Below are 25290 nucleotides of genomic sequence, written 5' to 3'. Positions count from 1 at the left end.
CCCCTAAAACCAGCATCCAAATGCATTTGTTTGAAAAAAGATTCAGCATCCTATAAGTTGTTAGGAAGCTTGAGATTATCAATGTAAACCAATTTATTCTAAGAGGAAGTAAACTGTAAAATAAAATGGAGGTCCTAAGGAGTTTTGTAGCCAGCCTCAAGTGGCCTTTAAAGAAACTGCAATATTTGTCTTTTTAATTTTAACTTCATATTTGAATCTCTGCTTGCTGCAGACTCATTAGCCATAAAAACTAGACGTGGTAATTCAGTTTGGTTGTGCTGCTTTTCTGCCACCAAGTGGCCATAAATTCACCAGGGTAATGAAGTCAGGTTATGTATAAGCAATATAAACTAATCCTGTAGCAATTAAACCTGCGGCTGCACATTGTGGTGAATTCACTTTTTCTTTTCACTGTGTGTGAGTTTCAGAGTATGACGCACTGCACTTTGTTTCTATAGTTACAGTGCATTTGATGAAGCGGGTAAATTATCTGGACTAAGCGCCAGAGATGATTTTCTCTGTAAGCAAAGCATATGTTTAAGAATTTATCGTTTAAACCTCAGCTCGCTTTCAAGCTGGACTTTCACAGATCAAATGGGCGGCACACTGTGTAGCTGTGGCCACTGCAGCTATCGCTCTTTCTTCAATGAGATCCTAAAGAAAACGCAGCGATCACAACAACATCCGCCTCCGGGCAGCCTTGCATTACCATGACAGCACACATTTATAGTGTGGGTGGCCTCGGAGGGAGTGAAGCCTCTAACCCAGGCAGAGATGCTCTCTTCACTCTGAGGTGTTAGATAATGTGTCCTGTGCAGCTGTCTGTCCTCTCAGCTTGGAAGATGGAGTCTAACGGAGGAAGCTTCTGTCTCAGAGTAGTGGCTCCATGTTTTTTTTTAACTCTATATCACGAACCTAACAACACACAAAAAAACACTTCTGTTGCAAGTAGTAATTAGTTGGTATGTTTAATATATCACGTGTGCATTCCTGTTAAATGGGAATTATAACAGGAAAAGGTCCATAAAGGTATTTAGTTCCCGAGGGCAAAAGCCCAGCCGTTAACCTTGGGAAGTCCCCAGATCTGTTCAGTCCTAAGGGACTGTCATTAAAAGCTCATCACACTGTCTGGTTCTCTGTAAGCAATGCTTCCTCCTTAATAAAACCTGCCCACAATGCCAGCATAACTAAAGACATGTGGATAACAGACTGACTGGCCATTTAAATCCAAAACCAAGCATCAAAATCTGGGGATGAAATTGAAGCCGACGTGCAAGTGCCACAAAACTGCAGTTCCTCTAACGGCCACTTGAGGCAGGCTCCTAAAGCGAGTAACCTGTGTTCAAATGTCCAACGTGGTGTCTGATATCAAAATCAGTTTGGGGCTCTAAGAACAGTTTGAAGTGATCATGAAATTTTTGTTTCCTTCTTCATACTCACAGGTCTAAAGCTAAAAGTGGCTGCACAACATCAACATGCTTTCACTAAGGCTTTAAGGTACACAAGCCACTGGTTATCCAGCTTTTCTAAATTGGAAACTGCAAAAATCGAGTACGAATTTCTTCCACAGTTGAGGACAAAACACTAAATTGTGGATTTAACTTTAAAGACGTGGGCACAAAATTATATCCTACACTTTATCTCACTTATTCTGCTGAATAAGTGAAGGGAAAGCGCCGTAACTCCTGGCTGGTGGGTGCTCCTGCTTTGCTCTACCCACTCAAGCCCCATAAAGTGAACAGCTGTGGATACCAAATTGGGGTCCTGGGACCTTCACAAACTCTTGAGCAGGTTCCCAAGAAATAATTATATTTCACTCACCGGAGGATGGCACATTCTGAAAATATATATGAGTGGCAGTTCTAATCACAGGCTTCACAGCCCACTCCGCCTACAGCTGAGACAGTTATGCAACTCAAACACTAAAACATTTCTGATAACAAGATGTAATTTCCTGGAGAAAAATCATACTAATGTGGCTAAAAGGAATGAAAAAAAAGGAATAAACAACATTAATGCAGAACCAGTGTGAAAAACACTAGTTTGTTGGGTGTTTATAAACTCTGCTTTCAGTAATCGAGTTTTTTGTGTGGAAAGTTCAGATGACTCATGGTTACCTACAAGTGTGACTAATGATGTGCTGTTCTTTGTCAACAGCAATCAAAATCAATTTTTTAGAAGGGCAAAGTTTTGTTTTGGTTTTTGGTCGTTTTCTTTTTATTAAAAAGATAAATTCAAAGCAAAGAATAATCCGTACAGAGAGTGAGAATCATTTAGAGGGACTGAGTGGGGTCATTTTTGACTCCACCGTGTGTACTGTTCTGATATTTTTAACTATAAAAAGAATTTCTATAATAAATTTGTCCTTTACAATCTGAAGATGTGGAGACAGGACACGACTGGCTGAGGAGGTGACTCTGCTTAGACTGCCGCCCGTGTGACTCATGTAAGCAGCAAAAAACAGAATCAATGGATGGATGTTTTCTGAAACGTTTTACGTGTCTTATTATTATCATTATTACTAACTGGCGTAGTGGTTTCACTTAACAAGCTCAAGATCACGGTTTGATTTCAGAAGAAGACACAAATGGCTTGGGGGCTGCATCAGGAGGGTATCTGAAGTAAAAGTCTGCCAGCTTACATGTGTGGAGATATCCCTGTGAGTAAGGGAGCAGCTGTAAGTAGCCTTATATTTTCTCCAGTAACAAAATAACTTCCTAAATCTGGGATAAAATGGAATCATAAATGACCTCACTCTGACTTTTCAGTTCCTAAAATAGTCTAAGTCAGTTTTATGAGGGCCCACAGTGGTGAATAAGAGTCACATTAATGGCCACACACACACAGCATATATATTTAATGTCAAATGTATGTCCCACTTAGCTCTCAGTTTAAAGGTTCCAGCCTCCAGGACATATATTTAACACCCCTGCTCTAATTGAAGCACTCCTTCTTACAGACTTGTATACCATGCAAACCATTTTATATCTGCAGAGTTCATCAAACCTGATAAACAACAGCATTACGCAGAATTCCACATGTGGTCCAACTGCAAACAGCTCTTGGCTACTAAAATAACCAAAGCCACTAAAAAAGCCACTTTCAGCTGCTTTATTTATCAGCCACAACAACGTGATGGCTTTAAACAGGGCTGTACACTTCTATATGAATCGTCTGATACAAGGCAGCACTCGCCTCAGGTTGGATTTTCAAATTAAAGGGACAGTTCACACCAAAAACAAATTGTTGTTGTTCAGATCAAATACAGAAAATCAGCACAACAAGCATTCAAACACCCTGTGTTTAAGCTAAAGTATTAGCCTATATGCCCATTTAAGTGTCCATGTGTATCAGCGTGTGACTGTGAGTGTATGTAGGACATTAATGTGCTTGTATCTTTGTGTGTTTCTTAATGTTTTGTGTGTAGTGCACTCAGTGCTCCAGCTCAGCCTCCCAGGTGCCCCCTTCATTTGAAGAACAGCAGTTTCTTTATTATTAATGTGCTGGCTTGCAGCGCTAGGGTAACAGCCTCTCTGGCTCTGTTCTCCGATAAAACCTGCGCTGCAGTCGCACAAATTAAAGCCCTGGATGTCGTATGAATATTCTGGCCTGTCTGCATGCTGTCTGCAGGAAAATCACAGGAGGCTTCATTTAATATGAGAAATAAATTCCAAGTTTAAAACCCAGATTTACTGAGCCCAGTGTTCAGTCTTTCCAGGATTTCAGAGTTGAGATGGTGAGGCGAAATGCTCTTTAAAATGTGTACATTTAACTCACCAGTGTAGATGCTAGCATTGGAGGCAGGGATCCCAAACTGAGACTCGATGAATTTCGGGATGAAAGTGATGAAAGCAGTTACGATGGCGCTCTCTGCCGTGTAGGACAGGCTGACAAACAAGAAGGTCACATTGCTGAGGATCCTCACTGCAGCTTTAGGTAGGTCTGGAAGAGGGTGAAGAAAAAAAACATGAACACAAAGCTTTTGTTTTTTTCTGTCAGCGTCACAACAGTCAAAATAAACCCTTCTGATTTTTGCAAATCCGTTTGTGATTCAGTCTGAACTACAGATGGCTGAGACAGACTGACGAGTTCACTTTAGTTCAACTGTCCTCATAATCTGCACGCTGTCAAAATTTGTACACACATTGTTCACTGCACACAGGTTTGAGTAGCTTTTCTACTCTCAGGAGTACAGAAAATATGAAACAAACAAAGCTGTACTATCACAAAATAAATAAAACCACTCAACTGGGAAAAAAGTGGCTGTAAATAAATATGAAATATTTCACACGGGGGTAAGAGAACCATTTAGCCCTTCAAGGGCTGCCTGTAAATATCCTCACAATCATGAACAACAGCTAAGATTGAAGCCTTCAATACTACTTCCTTGATTTGGCACTTTGTCATCAAAACTCTAACAACCCCCTTGGCTAAATGTTCCTAAATCAGTGCTGTGAAGAGGGGCAATGAAACCAACTCCATTTGGACTTCTTTTTCCAAACTTTGCAGCACTCAGAAGAAAAAAAAAAAAAGCTTGCAGTAACATGTAACACATTCTCTTGACTTTGCTGTCAAACCTTTTCAGGAGGAGCTGCCTGAGCAACACCGAAGTCTGCTTAAATCATTAAAGATGCTACTACTATGGAGCAAAAAGTATATTTTTATTTAGTTGCAATCCTGAAGAGATTAAGGCTCCAGCAACAAATGTAGTATATGGACCACTTCATTGTTTCGGCTTGTGGCTTTCATCGGGGTCAACACGAAACAAAAACAGGACTTTAGTGGACAATGATCGGCTCTAAACCGTGATCTAAACCATCCTTGTTGTCTCACTTGTTGCTGTGCATGCTGAGATATATAACTGATGGTTTTATATCTTTCTACTCTGTATCCATCCTATTTTAAAATCCTATCCTATACTAATAGTGTAGCTGTTGCTTTAACCCGGGGGTCTCGAAACTGGAGTAATATTTTGCCCACTAAAATGCGTGTCATTGCCTCCATGTATCATCCGGTTCTGATTCTCTTCATTTTGCTGACTAGCTACAGATTCCAAATCCAAAAGAATGAAAGTCATGGAGCAAAGTCAGAATTTAACAGTGATATCACTACATCTACATGTTTGCTTTGACCACCAACGCTGCTGGCTTAGCAGTATGCTTTCAGTCAAAATTACTCTGAAACTGGCCTGTTTTTATGTTTTTACTTGTACTATTTTTAAAATATATTTGGGATTCCTAATTATCCTGTTCCTGTTACTAATTATTAAATTGGGACACTTTTAACGTGGTTAATTTGAACACAGGTGGGACTCAAAGGGGACATCTTGGCTTTACAGCTACTTTGTTTCAAAGTAGGCCTAAAAATGCTAACAGGTGGGTTTTTTCTTTCTACTTCACAACTGCTTCATAATAAAACTGACAAATTCTTTGGTTTAGTCACGTTTCCTAAATGCAACAAAACCCCAATGTTACGTTAATGAAAATGAAAAGTGCATTGCAGAGTACAAACATGTGGTAAAAGACTTACATTATTACTGACATGCTGACAGGGTTATTTATACTCATCTGTATCACCATTATTATAATGCTGAAATGTTTTGTGACCCCAAACTGATTTTTAGGGTAACATATCTCTCAGAAACGGCTCTTAGTAGTAGAATTTCTTCCTGCTTTATTTTCTTCTCTGGTAGCTGCAGTTACACGATAAGCCTCTACTCTGTTATTCAATTAGAGGAGGCTGATCTGGGTTCTGCATTCATTAGACTTGAAAGACCGTCTGAACTCGTCTTTTAAGGTCAATAAATTGAACTAAAGAGTTATATTTAAACAGCCCACACCCTCATAGTTCTGGGAAACACTCCACTAATAGTTGACATCATCGATTTTCCAGTACCTTTGATGTCCTTGCCAAAACCCATGGACGAAGTGACCGTCTGGGTCTTGTTGTTGTTGCTCTTCTCCTTGAGGACGTCGTCGTCACTGGACAGGTCGTCCAGACTCAGCTTTTTCCTCCTCTTCTTCTTCTTGTGTCGGGGCGGCAGTTTCTTGGGGAAGGTGAACATGGGGAAGATGACCAGCAGCATGGCTATGGCGCACAGCAGGAACCCGCTCCACCTACACAGCCCAGAGATTATTGAAGTAAAATATTAAAAACACATGTTTTTATTAAATTCTGAATCCGTTTTTACTCCTTTTGCTACCAAAGAGTCAACTTCAGACTTGGTATCATCTCATGTGCCTCATTAATATGCACACAAACTGGTACACCATCATCTTCCTGCTATCATCACCTATAATTCATGTAGAAAGCTCGTGGCTGTTAGCTTGTGAGTCACTGGTTATGCTGTCAGTCAGAGGAAGGCATCACTGAGAGCTCTAAATAGATGACTAACCACATCTCACAAACACCAACAGATTTTCAGATGGATGATATGTGCGAAAACGTGACCTAAGCACCAAGCACGTCTTGGTTTGGAAGGATCCAAACCTGGAGTTTGTTTTCAGATGCGACCCTGTTGGGAGCGGTTTCCTTCTCTTCTCACACATTTAACACAGAGACGAACAGGGACAAAGTGTATTCTACCCCTCCAGACTTTAACAGAGTCCTATTATTTAGTGTTGAGTGAAGTACACTCTGTCTGTTATTACTGCCCCAGTCTATCATACAGAGCCGCCCAAGTGTGTCCATCCTGCGACTCATTTCATCACAGAGGCGCTCAGAGCTACGTTGGTCTAGTTGCATCTCTGCACCCACAGTAAGGGGAAGCCGAGAGAACAAGATATTCCCGCAGTACAGCCTGTACCAGGAAGAACGCGACAAATCACTGTTAGCGACACATACAGCAAATAAATGATCGACTCTATAATTGGTGGACATGAGTATTAAATTATAGGATTTCTGGTTCTTTTTCCTTTTGAACTTAGTTACATATTTTCCAAGACCTTTTTAGAAGTGTAAAAAAATGAAAGGGTGATAGCAGGTTAATAAGATACATTCATTCTTTTGCTGTAGTTTTTATACATAAAAAAGAAACTCGTGGTGTTTTATAACGGAGGAGTCCAGTTTAGGCCAGTTGTAATTCACTGGTAAAAAGACTTGAGTTGCTGCTAAGCAGCTAGCCCCAGCTAGTTTAGTTTTGCAGTGACCTTTGTCAGATGTACTCCAAGTATCTGGACTATAGCTGCCAGCAGTAATGCTCATTCTGGTCTGTAAGTGAATTCTAACCAGAACCTGCAGCAGCAGCTGGTTCATGAGCTCTTACGTCAAGTTCAGAGGCTGCAGAGCAGGAATGCAGTTGAGAGACCCATTGGAGAAGCAGCTGATTATAATGCACTATTATTTATTTGTTTTCAGATGATGGCAAATAAACAAATTTGCAGAACAGAAAACTATAAATAGAATTTCATTAATCATTCATTAATGAAAGCGTGTGTGCTTCTTTTCCTGACATACATTTACACATTAGGGCTGCCACGATTAGTCGACTAGTCACGATTACGTCGACTATTAAAATCGTCGACGACTAATTTAATAGTCGACGCGTCGTTTGAAGCTTTGTAAGATCCCAAAAGACGCAGGAATAAGTAGTAGTATTTAAGAGTGTAATAACGGACTGAAACAGAAGATGGCAGCACTGCATGTACAAGGATGCCAGCTGCCGTTAAACCCCGAAGAAGAAGAAACTGTGTTCCAGAATTCATAGCGCGGCCCAGCGCAGTTGTCAACAATGGCGGCAGCTAGTTAGTTTTAATATTACAATTATTATTCTTTCTGGGTCACAAAATAAACGTTTAACATATTTTCAGGTGTACATTTTACGTCCAATGGATGCATGATCTGATTAGTCGACTAATCGCAAAAATAATCGGTGACTAGTCGACTATCAAAATAATCGTTTGTGGCAGCCCTATTACACATAACTCCACCATCACCACCACATAGAACCAAAATTTGTAGGAAATACTGGATCTTTCAAAGTTTTGAGACTTGGAAAGTTAAATCTCCTTAGACTCATTTCTGATACATGTATATTTATAATCTACTATTTACTGTCTGGTTTCCATTTTTAGTCGGCGCAGCATTCACCAGCCACGTTAATTTGGCTTTATTTGGAGAAAGGGAGGAAAGTATTGGTCAAAATGGAACCTCAAAACAATTTAACTTTTTATTACATTTTTGAAAAATGCATCTACATCCATAATCCTGCTTGAGGCAGAGCCCTCGAATATCACCAAAGGGTTAACTTAGTGTGGCTCTAGCGCTTTCATTAAGAAAGATACTATTGAACTGTACTGTGTTACTAAACTGAAACTTAGGTAATACACTTTATTTACCACTAACGCTCTGAGAAACTGTGGATAAAGACTTTAAAGATACTCTTCCCTGACCTGTTTGTGACCTTCAGCACTAAACCCAGTGAATCACACTGAAGACAGAAATGTTTAACCTACTGTGTTGGTAATAGCGATACTCACAGAGTGTATTTGCTTTCATGGAAATTTATATTAAAAAAACCCACCAACTTCAATGTACACACATATTTTACATTTCAGTGGGCTCAAAGCAGATTCTTCTCACCAGTTTCCAATGAAGTGGGGATCACTCTGGTCGATGTTGACAACAGTCTTGGGGTCCACGTAAAAGCCGATGAGGACTCCTCCCAGCAGGTAACCAGCCGCCGGGCCCAGCGCTCCCATCACGTACATGATGGCTGAAAAGAGCAGAGAGATACTGAGAGCTCAAACTTTAAACGTGTGCAAGTTTTGGCCGAACATCAAAACTAATTTTAGAGTTGAACAACATCCAGCAGACACAAAGCAGCCTCGTCATCTCACTGGAGTCAGTCCTGATAAATCAACTCCAACATTCATGCATCTTTTCTGCTTTGTTTTGGTCTCAATCTCCATGAAAGCTACCATCTTTGACTGTGTGCTGTTTGGTGCTCTGGAAGTTTGTTAATGTGACCAAAACTGAGCTAAAAGCCTCACGCATGAACTTTAAACATGTTTGGGAAAATCTGGTTGGATATTTTGTAGTTCCCTCTCTCTCACATGTAGCACAAAGCAGGAAGAAGTCATTTAACACAAATTTGCACTGTTTTTGTGTGTATTAAGTGAGAAAACTGCCTCGATAGGCCATGAAGGACGCAGCACACGACACGACATTTGCCACAACCAGGATCCCAAGACTGATGGGATGGTGGCAGGTTAGGAAACGGCTAAAATCCATTCTTTGTCAGACAGTTCCCTTTTCCAGCAGTGCCACTAGACTAGTCTTACTGCAGCACATGTCCCAGAGTTCATCTACTGCCCCTCAATAAATCTTAAACTTTTTTCACGTACCTATAATTGACAGAGGAATGATTTTATCCTGAGAGTACCATGGATGGGTTTCATTTGGTAATGAATGCTGAAAAAGCAACTATCCATCCATAGATTGTACAAAAAGGTAGACATATCACTGCCTACACATTACTTTTTTTAATCTATAAAGAAGTGCCTAAAAATACCATTTAAAATGGGTTTTTGTGAAGTTGTCAATTATGTGTGACTCGAACACTGGTTCATCCGTTGTGTTAGGAGCCATTCTTATCCTGCAGTGATTCATAGGTCAGTGTTAAGCAGCTTAACAAACAAAAAACATTCCTCTGCTAATGGACAGGTACAAGGACTGAACTGAAAAAGAGTGAGCTTTGCATTAGTGGGCATTGCTCTGCCATCATGACTGAAAGTAAAAACCCGAGGTTGAACTTAAAGCTAATAAATGCTGAACAATAGTTAGGTTTAATAGTTAGGTAGATTATCAGGGCTCAGAATGCTGACTACTCCATTAGCATAGAGAACAACAGGTACAGTTACAGCATACTGCATTTTGTTTAACTTCTGTGTCAAAGTTACACCATTACACTGAACTCAGTGACATTTGTCAAACTGCAGGCCTTATGCAACACTTCAAACTAGAACTAATCTAGCCATTTACAAAAGGTCGTGTGTGTGTGTCATGTGTGCAGATCATATGACTGTGCAATCAGGGGGCTGCTGAGGCTGCGAATAAGATTTCTCCAATTAGGGGGAATTAAAATCTTTAATTCCTTGGCTGTAGTTGAAAGCACTTAAGAACTCAAAGCTGGGCCAGGCACTGGAGGAACCTGAACATTAATGGAACCAAAACTGTCCTGGGAGTCCTGGGAAATACTGGGAGCACTGGGTTTCTGTCAGTGTGTCAGTGATGGCTTAAACTGTTAACTTTACTTTAGTTTTTTTTTTTTTTCTATTTTTTTCTATTGTTTACTGTTGTTAAGTTAACACAACATATATTTTCTGACATCTGTCTTTTACATTTTTGCTAGTAATCAGCAGCAAATGATACAAACTGTGCCCAACAAGTATGAGTTTTAAAGTTTACTTGCTTATAATTTGTTATCTGTACTTTTTTTGTGGATACTTGTTTCATAGAATAATTGAGCTGTTTTTGGAACATGTCTGCAAAGCAAAGTGATGCTACGTTTTTGATCATATACTGACCTGTGTAGTTGTGCATACTTGTTAATTAATAAATAAATGATTTGATCTTTCTAAATACAGAATACTTCTGCAGTAGCTCTTCACAGGACTGACCAAGTTTAACTTCAAATCATTAATTTTGTAGTGTTGTTGTGGTTGATTCTTGCAAATATGTGTTGTTTTTCCCCAATGTTTGCATGGATAATTACAGCCCATCGTTACTGAGACCCTTAGAGTAATTACTGAGTTCTGTTCTGTGTTCATGTTGAGAGTTTTTATTTAAATGAGACAAGAGCTGGGATCTCTCTCTCAATACACACGACACTTAAAAGAGGCTCTTTGACTTCAGTAAACAATATTAGGTTCATTTTCTTTATCCTCCCCCCGTCATGCAAATTTTGCATGTTCTTCCTGTGTCCAGTGGGTGTCCTCTGGTTTCCTTTCATAATTCAAAGCTGTTTAAGGATAGGCTCCAGCACCCCTAATGGCACTAAGATAGATAAGCAATTAAGAAGATGGCTCGATAGATGACCAGTGTGCATAATTTTCTCAGTGTTTTTTTCCCTCTCACGCTACACTGCTGCTCTCTGTCACTCTGAAGCATTGCTGCTCAGTCACACAATAAACAGGGCACAGAGAGAGCTGTTCCTCAGCTGAGTTACAAAGCAGTAGGTCACTACCCAGAGATTTATTTCTTCTTTTTTGCTAGATCTTTTTGGGAAAAACAAAACTCAATTCAATGGGCTGGAAAAACAGTTAAAAAGTAGCTAAATGTCTTGATAAACCACCAAGACTAGCTAAAGTGTAATGACTAGAGCTGTGCCATATCTTATCGTATGTGATAATACCTGTGAACATTTTTATGTGACATGTTTCATATTGTGATATCATTGCTATAGTAACACCATGTGTTTCTGTTTCCTAGCCTAGGCATGTCTGACAGCAAGAGCAGGGTCTCGCAAAATTTCAAAATCCCTGGTAGCCCTTCGAGCAGGCACTCTTCAGTTTTTGGTAGCCCAAAATAAATTTAAGTAGCCCGAAAAAAAAATGAGAACAATTTTTTGATGGATGTTTTGTTTCCTTTACAGTAATATACATTAAAGTATAATATTGTAAAGAAAACAAAACATCAATCACAACAATTGTATAAAAATTACAATCATCAACTCAAATACTTGGTTCTAATTGAACAGAAATTTTTATGAACTTGTAAGAACTGTGTAGAACATGAATCAGTCTGTGTCAGATCCTGAAACGGAAATTTCCACTTAAGTCCTGGGTAAGAGGTAAGTGGAACCAAGATCTAGGACATTTGCTTTTTGAAGTTTGCGCTTGTCGACTCGGATATCGAGGGAAACTCACGACACACCTGGCAGAACATTGTTATTTAGCTCGTCATATTCCAGCCAGAAATTCTTTTGTCCATGAAACCATAAAGCTGCGCTTTCTTTTTGCCTCATAGTCTGATTTGTCATAACTTTTCCGTTTTGTGGTAGGCTTTTCATTGGCTGCCCCTTCTTCACCCTGACCTGTCTTATTTGGCTCTGCAGAACTAAAATTCCAGCGTAAATCCATCTGCTTTTACACACGTACTTACATAACGGTCAGCAATTCTCTGCGCAATCAGCCTCTATCACATGTTTAAGTTTGCTGCGGGAAATTTCACTTGTCACGTTTGAATAGTAAGCTAATGAGTGATAAGACGATGTCAGAGGAATTGGTGCGCAATTAATCTGTGACCATCAATACTGCCGCTCTCTATACACAGTTCGCGCGATCGCAAAGTGAAAGTGAAAGCCAAAAAAACGAAGCGCAAATTCAAACTCGATTTCACATATTGACAGTGGCTCATCGATGCCAATGACATAATTACCCAGCTACATTTGCGAAAGAATGGAACAGCATTGACATATATTTTTCCTTCCTATGATAGCCCGACAGGCAGGGCTGAGTTAGATTTTGGTAGCCCGACTGGAAAAATCGCTAGCCCCGGGACGTTGGGCTAGCGATTTTGCGAGCCCTGAGCAAGAGCCAAGAGAGAAAAGCAAATGGGTGGAAATTACTGATGTGTTACATGGTACAAAAGCAGGACTTATACAGCACACCAGCAAGAAAATATAAGTATTTTTTTTAATATGACCATATTGCACGGCTCTTGATGAGTTACAAAGTTAAGTTACTTTGCTTATTATAAAAGAAACGTGTTAAGCTGTTATTTTATATCTCCAAAAGTTGATTGTGTTCATCTGGACGTAGCGTCGAAAACGCTACGTCCAGATGAACACAATCAACTTTTGAGATTTATTTACCTGGATGACTGAGCATGCATCAAGAATGTTATTTTATACTTCTCCTTAAAATTTCCAGGGAAAACACCACCTGTACTTCCATTTGACTCGTGCTGTGTTACAATGCTGCTGCTGGCACCCTGTTTCAGCACACTCACAATTCAATTTCGGTAGTGTGTCATCACTGACAGTAGCTCGTTGAAAAAAAAAAGGGGGGGGGTGAAAAATGCCCCTCATTATTTAAACTTGTTCAGTATTTTTTTCTATATCGTCATAAATATTACTATCGCAAATTTTATTGAACTATAATGACATTTTGATATGGTATTATTTGTTATTTTTAAAAACACTTTACTCAACGGAAACATTTTCAATAATAAAAACTGACTGTTGATAATCCAGATTTGTGTGTAATTTTTAAAGTCTCGTTCCCATAGCCAATAATTCACATGATGGATTTGATCTTCTCAGAGGCTTTCAGCTCACCCGTTATAAATACAGCAGTATGCTGCTCATCTATACTTTGTTGATTTTCTGACAAGGTTAATAGTTACTTCAAATAAAAATAATAGTATAATAATTCCCTCAGCTACATTTTGAAAACTGATCAATATGTACCTGCCTGCCTGACTTCTCAAAAACCCCAAACACTCAGCAAAATGAAAAGATTCAGCACACATTCCTCATTTAGGGACCGTTTCCCAATCAAATCAACACATTCCAGAAATGCCGGCAGCAACGTGAGCACTGCAGTTACTCATCTGCAGAGCATCTTGACAGAACCACCATGTCTGTCTCTCCATGCCATCCTTCCACTCAACTATTACATCATCTGACTAAGAGAGCCAGACTCTGGGATGATAAAACAGAGTGATGGGATTGAGGGCTCAGGCCTTCCGAGGGGACCCGTGGATAATCCCTTACAAAGCAAAAGAAGAGGGAAAACCCTCGGCTGGCAGGCTGCCGTGTTACACAACGTGATGCAGTAACGTGACTGTCTTCAGAGGGATAAGAGACGAGCACGCTGCCGGTTGTAGGCCGAGCAAACGGGCCCAGCTGAGATATGACGAGCCAGAAAGAAAGTGAGAAAAATAAAAAAACTGAAAAGAAGATGATGAATCATACAAAGAAAGACAGACTGTGACAGCAGAGATGTGAGACCTTCATTAAAATTTTATGATAAAGTAGTCAGGGACCAGAAGGATGATGGCTTTTCTTTGCTGCTCTTTATTTCCAACGAAGGCTGGAAAAATCTTAATACATTACCATTAAGCACCAAAAACTTTTCTAAAAGCCCCTCAATCATGTATTCTAGTTATATTAAGAATTTTGCTAGTTTAACTACTTTTTAAACAAAAGAAAAGCACTGAAGAGAAGATTAAGATGTCTTTGAAAGATGCCCATAGGAAAATTCATTCTCTCCATTTAAGCCTTCCCAAACATTAGGAGCTGTGTGCAGCCAATACAGCCAACTCCAGCTATAAACCAGTGCAATAAAAGGAGAATTAAACTAGCATGTCTCAGTGATGGAAGAAACCAGAGCACCTGGAGGAGTGCGCAGAAGAGCCCTGCCCTGGTATGGACCCAGGACCCTCCACCTCAAGGAGGTGGAGCACAAGTGAAAGGAATTTTGTCTGTGCCTGTTTGTCCGTCAGCAGTATTACAACTTTTTTTAAATAAGGTGGAGCACAGGAAAAAAAGCCATTAAAAATATGGAGCTGGAAATGAGCATTATAGGTCCACCTTAAATTTTGGTGTGGATCTGGATTGCCGTCTTTAAAATTGCAAGATAAGTCTAGAAGCTTGGCAAAGGTCTCTGTGAGGCCTTCCAGTTAATTAAGCAACAGTAATGTGCTTTATTTGTTAAAAGTGGTTTTATAAGCAGGTTGCTAATGCTCAAAGGAGCCAGTGTGCACTTTTTTCAGTGGTTAAAGAAATAGGTCAAAAACAAAAAATCCAACAGATGAATGTGTAAGCCACACAAACCATGCTTTCTGTTACATTTACTTCAGCTATGTACCCTGCACAACATATGGTTTGTCATAAAGAGGCTTTCATGAAGAGAAAAGGAAAAAGAAAGATGAAATAAAATCAGACATGAGACAGGATGCAAAGAGAGAGGAAGCAGAAGGAGAGCAGAGTGTACATCAACCTGCTGCTGTCGAGGCAGCAGTGTTTGTGCTGATGGAGGGAAACCATCTTTGGTTCCAGCCTCAGCATTCCAACGATCAATGTTAAGGTAGAATAAACCCTGGGAATGAAAATCATCCGAACTCTAAAGTCTGCGTAACACCTTTATGATCTATAACCTTAGACCAGTTAACACTGTGCAGTCCCATTAACCCCAACCTTATGTAAGCTTGCCTTTTCTTTTATGTTGTTACATAAATTGCATCAACCTGCAGTTAAAAATTTCAGATATTTACATAAGTGCTCATGTTAATTAAATAACTGTACATTACCCCTTTTAAATAAAATAAACATAAAACACTACGCATAAGTCAGCCTAAGAAATACCCACAAACGTCAGTGACATAGCAGCTTATCTGCCTCCTGATCCGTCACAGTTCACAGGCCAATGCCGGTAAAGCAAGACATGTGAGCTTGAGCAGAGTTTGGGTTAAGACCCAAGAAGTGATCATTGTGTGCAAGTTTTATTAAAATCTGACCAAGTAGTAGTGATGAAAATGCTCATAAAATAACAAATATAACCTAGAGCTGGGCGATATAAGATTTTTTCATATCACGATATGTTTTTTTCATTTCAGGCGATAACGATATATATCACGATATAAGCCAAATAACTATATTTGAAATAATCAGCAGCTTGTTTTGATTTAAATATTTATTTCCCATAATAAGTTCAACAGGGTAGATGTACTTAAGGAACATGAGACTTCAGTTTCAGATAAATAAAGGCAAATATTGCAAACTACACAAAAGGCAGCCGCTAAAGCGTTTAAGTTTCAAAATAGAACAAACAAAACAGACAAAACTAAATTGTCAATTCCACTTAGAAATTAAATATTAATTCTAAAAATAAATCTTAGTTTGTTTTACAGAAGATCAGACAAAATCGACTAACTTTTGTCAATATCAAATAAACTGAGAACTAAAAGGAAATTCTCAATCTCTCCTTGTTGTATAGCTTAGCTTTTCAAACAGTTTTAACAGTTACTTTAGTCTGACAAAAGCCGAATGACGAATTAGCGCTTTCAGTCAGAGATTGAGCATGCACCGCTTTATTGTCTTTCCAGACTTGCTTTTGGCACAATTTACAGTGCGCGCTACTCTGTTTTTTGTCAGACTTGAAATAGCCGAAATACCTTCACACTACGGAACTTCTGTGGCCTTTCCGTTCGACAAGCTCTCCGGCATTGGAACCATCATCTGTTTTTTATTCGGTACTCTTCGCTCACGCTCTCGGTTGATTTTTCTCTAGTCGGCACACTCATTTCCTCCATTACCTGGGCGGCACGGCGACTGGCTGCTTCCCAAACAAATACAGACATGCGGCTTGGCACTTGTCCTGTACTTAACAATCACGTGACGTGACGCTGCAGCTGTGATTGGTTCGGCTCTGCGCTACTTAATTTAGATTGGCTGTTCTTTTTTTTTTTATAAGAGCGCAAGAGAGATGAGGCCTATCGCAATAGTTTAATTTTTCTATCGAGAAAAAGTTATTTCGCAATACATATCGTTGTCGTTCTATCGCCCAGCTCTAATATAACCTTAACCATGACCACAACTTGTATGAAGACCCACGAGGTGATTGTTATTTTGCTTTCCAAAACTACAGGAGCGTGGATTATTGTGAAATATGGACTGACAAATGGACACTTTGCCTCACTTGGCCACAGCATAAATTCACTGAATCTTTGGCCAGATGAGCTACAAACACTAATATGTCAAACATGTATGCCTCATTTTACATCTCCAAATGCCAGGTGACAATTTGGGCAGTCTCAGTATAACTCATGCACCTCAGGTGAGGCTGAAACTTCTCTCCACACCACGCTTGAATTGAGTCACTGGATCCAAACGGCTATTTGGATGAAGTGGTTTGTAAAGTAGACGACTCCCAGTTTTTTCTTAATTCCACAATTCAATTCAATTTTATTGAAACAGCGAAAAATCACAACAGCAGTTGCCTCAAGGTGCTTTATATTGTAAGGTTGACCCAACAATAACGCAACAGAGAAATCCCCATATGACCTCCTATGAGCAAGTGCTTTGGCGACAGTGGGAAGGAAAAACTCCCTTTTGACAGGAAGAGTAACCTCCAGCAGAACAGGCTGCGGGAGCCATCTGCTTCAACAGCCTGGGGTGAGGGGAGGAAGACGGAACAAACAGACACATGTCGGTCCAACCCCGGCTACAAAAAAAGCTGGATTGGGTATCTGTGACAACAGACTGATTTGTAATGCCATGTGCAGGCACCAGTTCAGCAGTAAAAGCTAGCACATTATATATTGGTGACTCTATGCTAAAAGCAAAGAGTCACCAATTTTGAAGTATTTCACAGTTACTGCTACAGCTTTTCTTTGTATGTTTGCAAAATTTAATTTTAACCTAACAGCAAAATGCGGTCAAGAAAGTCAAAAGACTGAAAGCTTTGATCGGACGATTTCTCTACTGCTCACTTGTTTACGTTCATTCTTGTTATGCTCGGACAGAGAGGTGTTACAGAAAGCAGAAGCTAGGATGTTTGTTCACTGCAACTTATTTTCACTTCACATTATGTGCTACTGTAATCTAGACTGATACGGTTTCACTTCAGCTGTTAGCTTCACGTTCACTGTGCATTAGTTAAGAGAGGCAGGAAAAGGAAAGCAGCACAACTCTAAGACAGCAGTAGCCCAGGGATGTCAAAATCATCTTACATGATGGACCACATACAGCCAACTTTGATCTTAAGTGAGCCGGACCGGTGAAACTACATGATAAATGTTTAAAATTACAGAAAATGTCGTGACAGTTCATTGCACAGACTGACCTGTAATTAAAACATATACATGTTTTAAAATTTATTGTGGACTCGCTAATAGCTGAAAAACAGGAACTTCCCTGTGATTTAATTGGTGTTAGTTAATTATGTTGGTGCAGTATGAAGGGAAATGTCTGTGGTTAGTCTGTATGGTTTTATGAAAATACAGTTAAAATTTCGAAATCCATGCACTGGTTCAAATTTTTAAAGCTATCCAGTGGGCTTGATTTGAGACTTCGCCACGGCCGACTTTGGCACCCAGGCCTTATGTTTGACACCCCTGCAGTAGGCTGGGACAAGACAAGTGCAAATAAGTTACATGAAAATTTTTGGTAGCACTTTAAAATAATGTCACACTATTAAGCATTAGCAAGGTATTAGCAAGTGCTTAATTAATCATTTATATAGCATTATTTCTCCTTACTAGGCCATTTATAAATAAATTAGATAAATACAGATATATTATTATGACGGTGATTGTGATTATGAATATAACTAGCAGTGATAAGCTGTACAGATGGATAAACATATATGTATATTTACAAATGACGAGGATTAAGGAGGAGTAATGTATATAAATGTTGAATTAAGCACTTGCTAATCAAACAATGCCTCTCAGCTTATTCATTTAACCCTGGCTTCGGATCAGTACCTTGCACCAGCAGATACCCAAAGCCAACACAAATCTATCCTATCAAAAAGAGTTGCATGGGTGCATTCCTAGAAAATGAGGCAGAAAGTTTAGTTTTGTCCAATATCACAATAAACAATCCTTCAAAAGTCCCAGTATCCACATCTGGATCAGATCCATATTCTGGGTTTGGCTAAGCCCCACCTCTGGCAAAAATTTTCCACAAACCTCTGTAACTTTTAGAGTAACACTGCTAATGAACAGGCAGACCAACCAAACCAGTCTCTCTCACACACACAGAGACCTCGTCCTCCTCATGAGCGTCAGCTGTACAACATGTAGTCTGAGATGCCTCTGAGACACCCTGATCCTTGACAGTGTGCCGGACTCACACAGAGAGCCTCAATATGCTGCTTGTTACACAACAGGTAGAAGCAGCCAAGCAGTCTGATCTGGTTGGTTCTGGTTTGAGACACAATCTGAACTGCACTGTGAGTCATGTTTCAGTGGCACCAACATCAGCTGTTACAGTGAGCAGGTAGCTAATTATCCATCTTTCCTTCTCTCTTTCAAGCACATCCTTCACCTGGCCAGCATCATGTCACTCACTCATGTGTTGATAACTGCAGATTGCTCTGTAACAATACCCTAATGTGCTGTAATACTACTGCAGCCAAAGAGTTGCATCAACATCACGCATAATGAGCACAGAGAGCACTCTCAGGTGTTACAGCATCACGTACAGAGTCCGCATATGTAGTTCGGCTCCCTGCTACACTGATTACAGCAGTCTGGACCTGCTGGGGCAGCAACACACACTCACAGCAGGGCCGTGAAAGAGATTTATGGCAGCTGTACATTAGAGAAAAAGCTCAGAGCTTGCAAAATGCTCATAATAAATGTAATTTTGAAATTAATGTTTAAAAAAAAAAAATCATGAGTTTCAGAAAGACACGGAGCTCAGTCAGCAGGCACAAGCTTGTGAGCCTTCAGTCTATTCCGATAAATCAGAGGCATAAATCAGGACTGGAGTTGCCAAGTTTCATTTGATGTTTTATTAGATGTTTGCCAGTTGATGGTATGATTTAATCATGGTGTACAACAGTGCAGCTGCACACGACAGGATTAGTAAAAGCTGAGTGAGGAGGCAAGCGGCGTAGCGGTTCGCTAGACAGACTGGCGGCCGGACAGCGCTGAGGCCAGCCCGGCCCAGGACGGGGGGGGCAATGAAATGTTATGGTATGACAGCGTTGTCATAGCAACCTGCTGACACAGCAAGGTCTGGTTACAACTTCCCGGCGGGATGTGAGCGCTAACGTCAGACTCCCTGCCTCCATGAAATCTGTGAGGAGGCTTCCTGCATGTTTCACCTCAGCGCGTGTTCTGATCCTCATGTTCATCAGCGCTTCACTCGCTCCTCACCAACCTGCCCATCACACTGCACCGCAGCTCAACAATCACAAGTACTAAAACCACAGATGTGTCAAAGCTTTAATATCACAGCTCCAAATATCGCGGCGCTTTCTAGAGACAGATTTAAAAAAGCTGAAGCATGAGAGGCCAGGTTACCCCAAATCACCTCATTTCATTCGCCATTTCAATAGTTTTCTACGCACTAAAGAAGCTTGTTCACATAACAGCGGACAGTTTAAACAGGCCCAAGTGGTTCATCTATATTTGTTTATCAAAATAAAATATCTGCACATTTCAAATTTGTACAAGAAATCAGGACAGAAGACATAATAACATCAGTATGGAATCAAATTAATGGCGTAACCCATTAAAGGTCGTTTGTGCCTTCACATGAAATACCCGATTTCTTTTGTAACACATTATGCAACGCAGGATCAAATAAACTGCATAATCATTTTGCAAACTCTATTACTGCACTGACTTTATTATTATTATCTGAACTGAAGGTTTACTATGGGCAGAAATCTGTGCCATCAGAAACTGAATTTGAATAAGTTAAATTTGAATTTGAATTACTCGGATTGAATCTGAATTGTAACTTGAATGAAAGCTTTTGAAAACTGAATTTGAATTAGTCTAATTTGAAATTGAATTTATGGTTTGAAAATGAATTGATTTGCTTTGAAACTGCATTTTATCCTTTAAAAATTCAGCTCTCGAATAATTTCACATTCACTTCTCACCATTCAGTTTCAGTTCTACAATTCAATTTCAGTTCCAAAATTCAGTTTTTTGGGACTTACATCCGGTTCCGGTTCAAGCGCAGATTAATAGAACTACAGACTGATAGCGTTACTGACGGAATCTACAGCGTCTTGAGCTGAATTAAGACTTCAGAAGTCATTCGTCATGTCGAATGACCAGCGGATAAACTCTCAGGTTGGTAATAAATGTATTACATGTATAAGAACAAGCGTCATGTTAACAAATGATAGCCGTACAGTAACCTTTATGCTTATTGTAGCTGCTAGCTAAAAACGCTAATTTAGCGTAGTTTGCCCTGGATTCAGCTTTGACAAACAAATATGATCGACTGTTTCTAGTAGAATTCCAAAGTTGTCATCTTGTACCCTGTCAGAGCCCTGTATGCTTGCAGAGACCCCTACAGTAGGGAAACATGCAAAACGCTGTCCAAACCTTTGTATTTGAGCTTTATTTATGTCTTACACAGCATCCCAACTCTTTAGCGAACTTAATAACTTTAGCTAAAGTGAATAGTTAGTCTAATTCATTAGTGCAGCATTACTGGATCACCTCTGTTTGAAGTGATATAATATGATATACAACTATCACTGAAACAGCAAACTTTGTAAATAAACAAACAACACTTCTCATTCTCTAAACGTTTGGCCACAGCTGTAAATTACACTATCAGTGCTTGTTCACTCTTGACAATAATTACATTTCTAAATTCTCTTTGTGCATTTACAGGTAAACAATATCTAATATTTTATCTAAATGACTGCTTTGTCTTTGAAAAGGTGAAGAGCCTGAGGCCGGTGACAGTCCAGTTCTACTCTAAGTACATCCTTACGGTAGCTCACAGGACAAGGCGACATTCCTGTCCTGCCAGAAGAGAAGAGAAACTTCAGAGTCTCCATGTAGTTCAACCACACCTGTCTTATGGAATATGACAGGGGTCTCAAACTCCAGTCCTCGAAGGCCGGTGTCATGCAACTTTTCCATGCCCTCGAGGACTGGAGTTTGAGACCCCTGCTGTATGGTGTTCATGCAGTTTTCTACCCCAGTTACAGCATGTCTGACTGCCTGTTCAGCATATGCAAAAATATATGATGAGTTTAAGCATGTGATGACAAAGGCCTTCCATTACGGTGTTTGTCATCACATGTCACAGACATCTGGATGATCATTTGGAATAAACAAAAAAACAAAAAACTTGTTACTTCATCTTTTATCTTTATTATTATTATTGTTCTTATTTTACATTTTTCATTGTTAGGCATTGGGTTTATTTGTAGTAGTCCTTTCCAGCTTCTCTCCCTCTTCCATATTACTGTGTCAGCTTGTCAGCATCTATTTGGGGTTGGGAGTGGAACAGGAAGTAAGGAACAGAAAGTGCCATTTAAACCAGTTCTTATATTTCAGAAGAAGGGATTAATTCAAAAGAAATGACCTCAATGCCATATTTTATTTAGGAACCCAAGAGAGCACTTTGCAAAATAACACATTCTTATAATTTCACCCTCAGATGAGCCAAGCTACGACTGTCAGGGAAGGTGATGTAGGTACAGAGCATGTGAGAGTGGTTAAGTTAATGTCTCTTGTCTAGATGAAGGCACAAGAGGGATCAATGGCACGGCGTAGAGATTCAGTATCTTCAGTCTTCAGTGGACACTCCATTTCTGGCACAAAACACCTGTAAAAGACGGTTGATTTAGGAGGTGACCCGACAACTTCAGCCTGTCAAACATAGCAATGGAGCAGTATGTTTAAAAAAAAAAAAAATTCTAATTAAGCATGCACTCAGTACCCTAAGAATTATCATGGTAGTTAAACACCGTGATAGTTGTATATCATATTATATTACTTCAAACAGAGGTGATCCAGTAATGCTGCACTAATGAATTAGACTAACTATTCACTTTAGCTAAAGTTATTAAGTTCGCTAACGAGTTGGGATGCTGTGTAAGACATAAATAAAGCTAAAATACAAAGGTTTGGACAGCGTTTTGCATGTTTCCTTACTGTAGGGGTCTCTGCAAGCATACAGGGCTCTGACAGGGTACAAGATGACAACTTTGGAATTCTACTAGAAACAGTCGATCATATTTGTTTGTCAAAGCTTAATCCAGGGCAAACTACGCTAAATTAGCGTTTTTAGCTAGCAGCTACAATAAGCATAAAGGTTACTGTACGGCTATCAATTGTTAACATGACACTTGTTCTTATACATGTAATACATTTATTACCAACCTGAGAGTTTATCCGCTGGTCATTCGACATGACGGATGACTTCTGAAGTCTTAATTCAGCTCAAGACGCTGTAGATTCCGTCAGTAACGCTATCAGTCTGTAGTTCTATTAATCTGCGCTTGAACCGGAACCGGATGCAAGTCCCAAAAAACTGAATTGTAGAACTGAAACTGAATGGTGAGAAGTGAATCTGAAATTATTCGAGAGCTGAATTTTTAAAGGATAAAATGCAGTTTCAAAGCAAATCAATTCATTTTCAAACCATAAATTCAATTTCAAATTAGACTAATTCAAATTCAGTTTTCAAAAGCTTTCATTCAAGTTACAATTCAGATTCAATCCGAGTAATTCAAATTCAAATTTAACTTATTCAAATTCAGTTTCTGATGGCACAGATTTCTGCCCATAGTTTACTGTTTTGCATTTGCAGTGTGGGTAATTTTCAAGCAAGCTTTGCCTGCTTGCAGGTAAAAAGCTGGGTGGAGCGCTAACACATTTACTGAAATCTCCAAACCAATTTCCAACTGTTGGGGATTTAGCCTTCATAATTCATTCTAAATAAACAATGACCAGGGCACAGAAGAAGTAGTTACTCAGTCAGTCACCAAGGGACAAAAATATGTGAAAGAACCAGCGAAGTGGTCATTTATCCCCTGAGAGGAAGTAGTCATAATATAAAAGACTTCTTCACAGAGAAGTAAAAGCAAAGTGTTAACACAAAACTCTTCTGATTTTGTGCGCTTGTTTGTGTTGAAGTCTGCAAGTGTGCCTTTATGCTGACTGAATTATGACCACACCTCTCTAACACACTTTTCCAGAAACTACAGAGCCTCAGAATCAGAAAAAGCCATTAAAATTCACTTTAGGATTAAAATTGGTGCATTTCCAATAACCCAAAATAATACTTTTTAAAAGAAAAAACAGGATTTGAGTAAAGATTACTGTTGTCCAAGTATTTTAATGAAATTATGCATTAGAGTAGAACAGCATGGAAGCAGAGATTCCCAGGTTAACTATACTTAGTCTATGGTTGTTCAAAGTGCAAAGCTTCAAAGTTTCTGGGGCAGATAAAATAAACAGGCAGTGTAACCTGGCCTTCATGAAATATTGGGAAGTCCACTAGAATTTTAAGTAAAGTTGACGGGCTGCGTGACTGGGATTTACAGCATTAGCGGTCTTCTGGCTTCAAATCTTTTAAAATATTTAAGTGAGGACAGCACCTGGATCCCAGAGTGGATCATTAAATACCAACGTATCCACTCTTTAACTCTGGAAATCTTAGTACAGAAAAGTGGAGTTCCCCTCTGTGAAATAGCAGAACTTTCAGTCAAAGATTTAATTAAACCGTTTTAAAATTGCTGATAAGAAAACCTGTTACCTTTAGAAAATGACCACACATAAAACCCACAGTAAACGTAGCCGACAGACACACACAGACAGGTTTAGCACACCAACTGGTTTGTGGTTTTTGCTGTTAATCCCTGACGGTCAGTCTCCCACTACCTCTGCATTTAAAAAAAAAAAAAGAGACGAGTAAACTGCAGCCTGGTATTAACGCAAACCCCTGGTGATGATCTTTTCATTCCACTGCAACACAACAGCAGGAAACCAGACCTGATCCGAGAGAACAGCCTGACACCAAAGTGGTAAAATAATAGCATCAACCACATGAATTTCTTACTGCCCTATATATGAGCCATTCCCTTAACACACCGACGGCAGCATTTCAGCTACAGCAGAGACTCAAACGGGCAGGAAGCAAACTTTTTATACGCTTTTGTCATTGAAGTGTGATTTTAATCAGAGCATTGAAGCTGATTCCTGCTTGAGGAGCTCCAGCTGCAGGCCTTTACTCGGGCTTATAAGGAATTGTAAAGAACCGAGAAAAAAGCTCTACAAAGGCTTAAAAGAAGTCAGTAACGCACATTTCCTGTCATCTCTTTATAAGAAGTGTGGAGGCAAGGATGAGATGAATCTCAAAAACTGCAGTAAAGTAACTGACTTTCAAATGCACCTGCCTCTGAGTTTACTTTATATCTAACCTTTACATCCACACAAGGTGAACAGTGTCCACTCTGCTGGGGCTGCATTAAGCCCCCAAATTCATTGCGAAGCAGTTTACTGATACGATTTGTGATCAACAAATATATTTGGTAGCTGTTTTTTTACATCATCACAAATGTGGATTCACCAAAAACCAAACAGTCACTGCTCGCTTCTTCATTTTAAACATTTCCTGCACTTTTATTTCCAGATTGTTCCTCGATTCGTCTTGTTACGTTCACCTTGAGAGGTCTACCTCCTCAAATCCTTCTTTTTTGTATCTCCGCGTGTTCACCCCCGTAACAGCGATTCATTGGCCAAACACGGGCAGGTCAGGAACAAACTTGGAGCCAAATGTGGCCCTGTGTTGTACACCTGGTCTGATCTAAGCTGCAAACACAACTCAAGCAGGATAAACAGATTTATACA

The 25290-nt window shown here is 39.6% G+C and overlaps 2 protein-coding genes across 4 annotated transcripts in view; both read right to left on the bottom strand.

The window, feature by feature from the left end:
- LOC109195563 (tripartite motif-containing protein 16) overlaps nucleotides 1-25290 on the bottom strand; it is a 1176058-nt gene that overhangs the window by 626722 nt on the left and 524046 nt on the right. The gene's annotated exons all lie outside the window — the stretch shown is intronic.
- The window catches only part of LOC100693652 (solute carrier organic anion transporter family member 5A1), a 52800-nt gene that overhangs the window by 16581 nt on the left and 10929 nt on the right, over nucleotides 1-25290 (bottom strand). For all 3 annotated transcript variants that reach the window (XM_003458062.4, XM_005463037.3, XM_025900321.1), the window contains exons 3-5: nucleotides 8581-8713; nucleotides 5896-6116; nucleotides 3778-3942 (exon numbers count right to left, since the gene is read on the bottom strand). In XM_003458062.4, coding sequence (XP_003458110.2) covers nucleotides 3778-3942; nucleotides 5896-6116; nucleotides 8581-8713 — 519 coding nt within the window. The remainder of the gene's footprint in view (nucleotides 1-3777; nucleotides 3943-5895; nucleotides 6117-8580; nucleotides 8714-25290) is intronic.

The sequence above is a fragment of the Oreochromis niloticus genome, linkage group LG18 (assembly GCF_001858045.2).
Source record: "Oreochromis niloticus isolate F11D_XX linkage group LG18, O_niloticus_UMD_NMBU, whole genome shotgun sequence".
Classification (NCBI taxonomy): domain Eukaryota; kingdom Metazoa; phylum Chordata; class Actinopteri; order Cichliformes; family Cichlidae; genus Oreochromis; species Oreochromis niloticus.
Note: the sequence above shows the minus strand (reverse complement) of the source record. Positions and strands in the feature narration are given on the sequence as shown.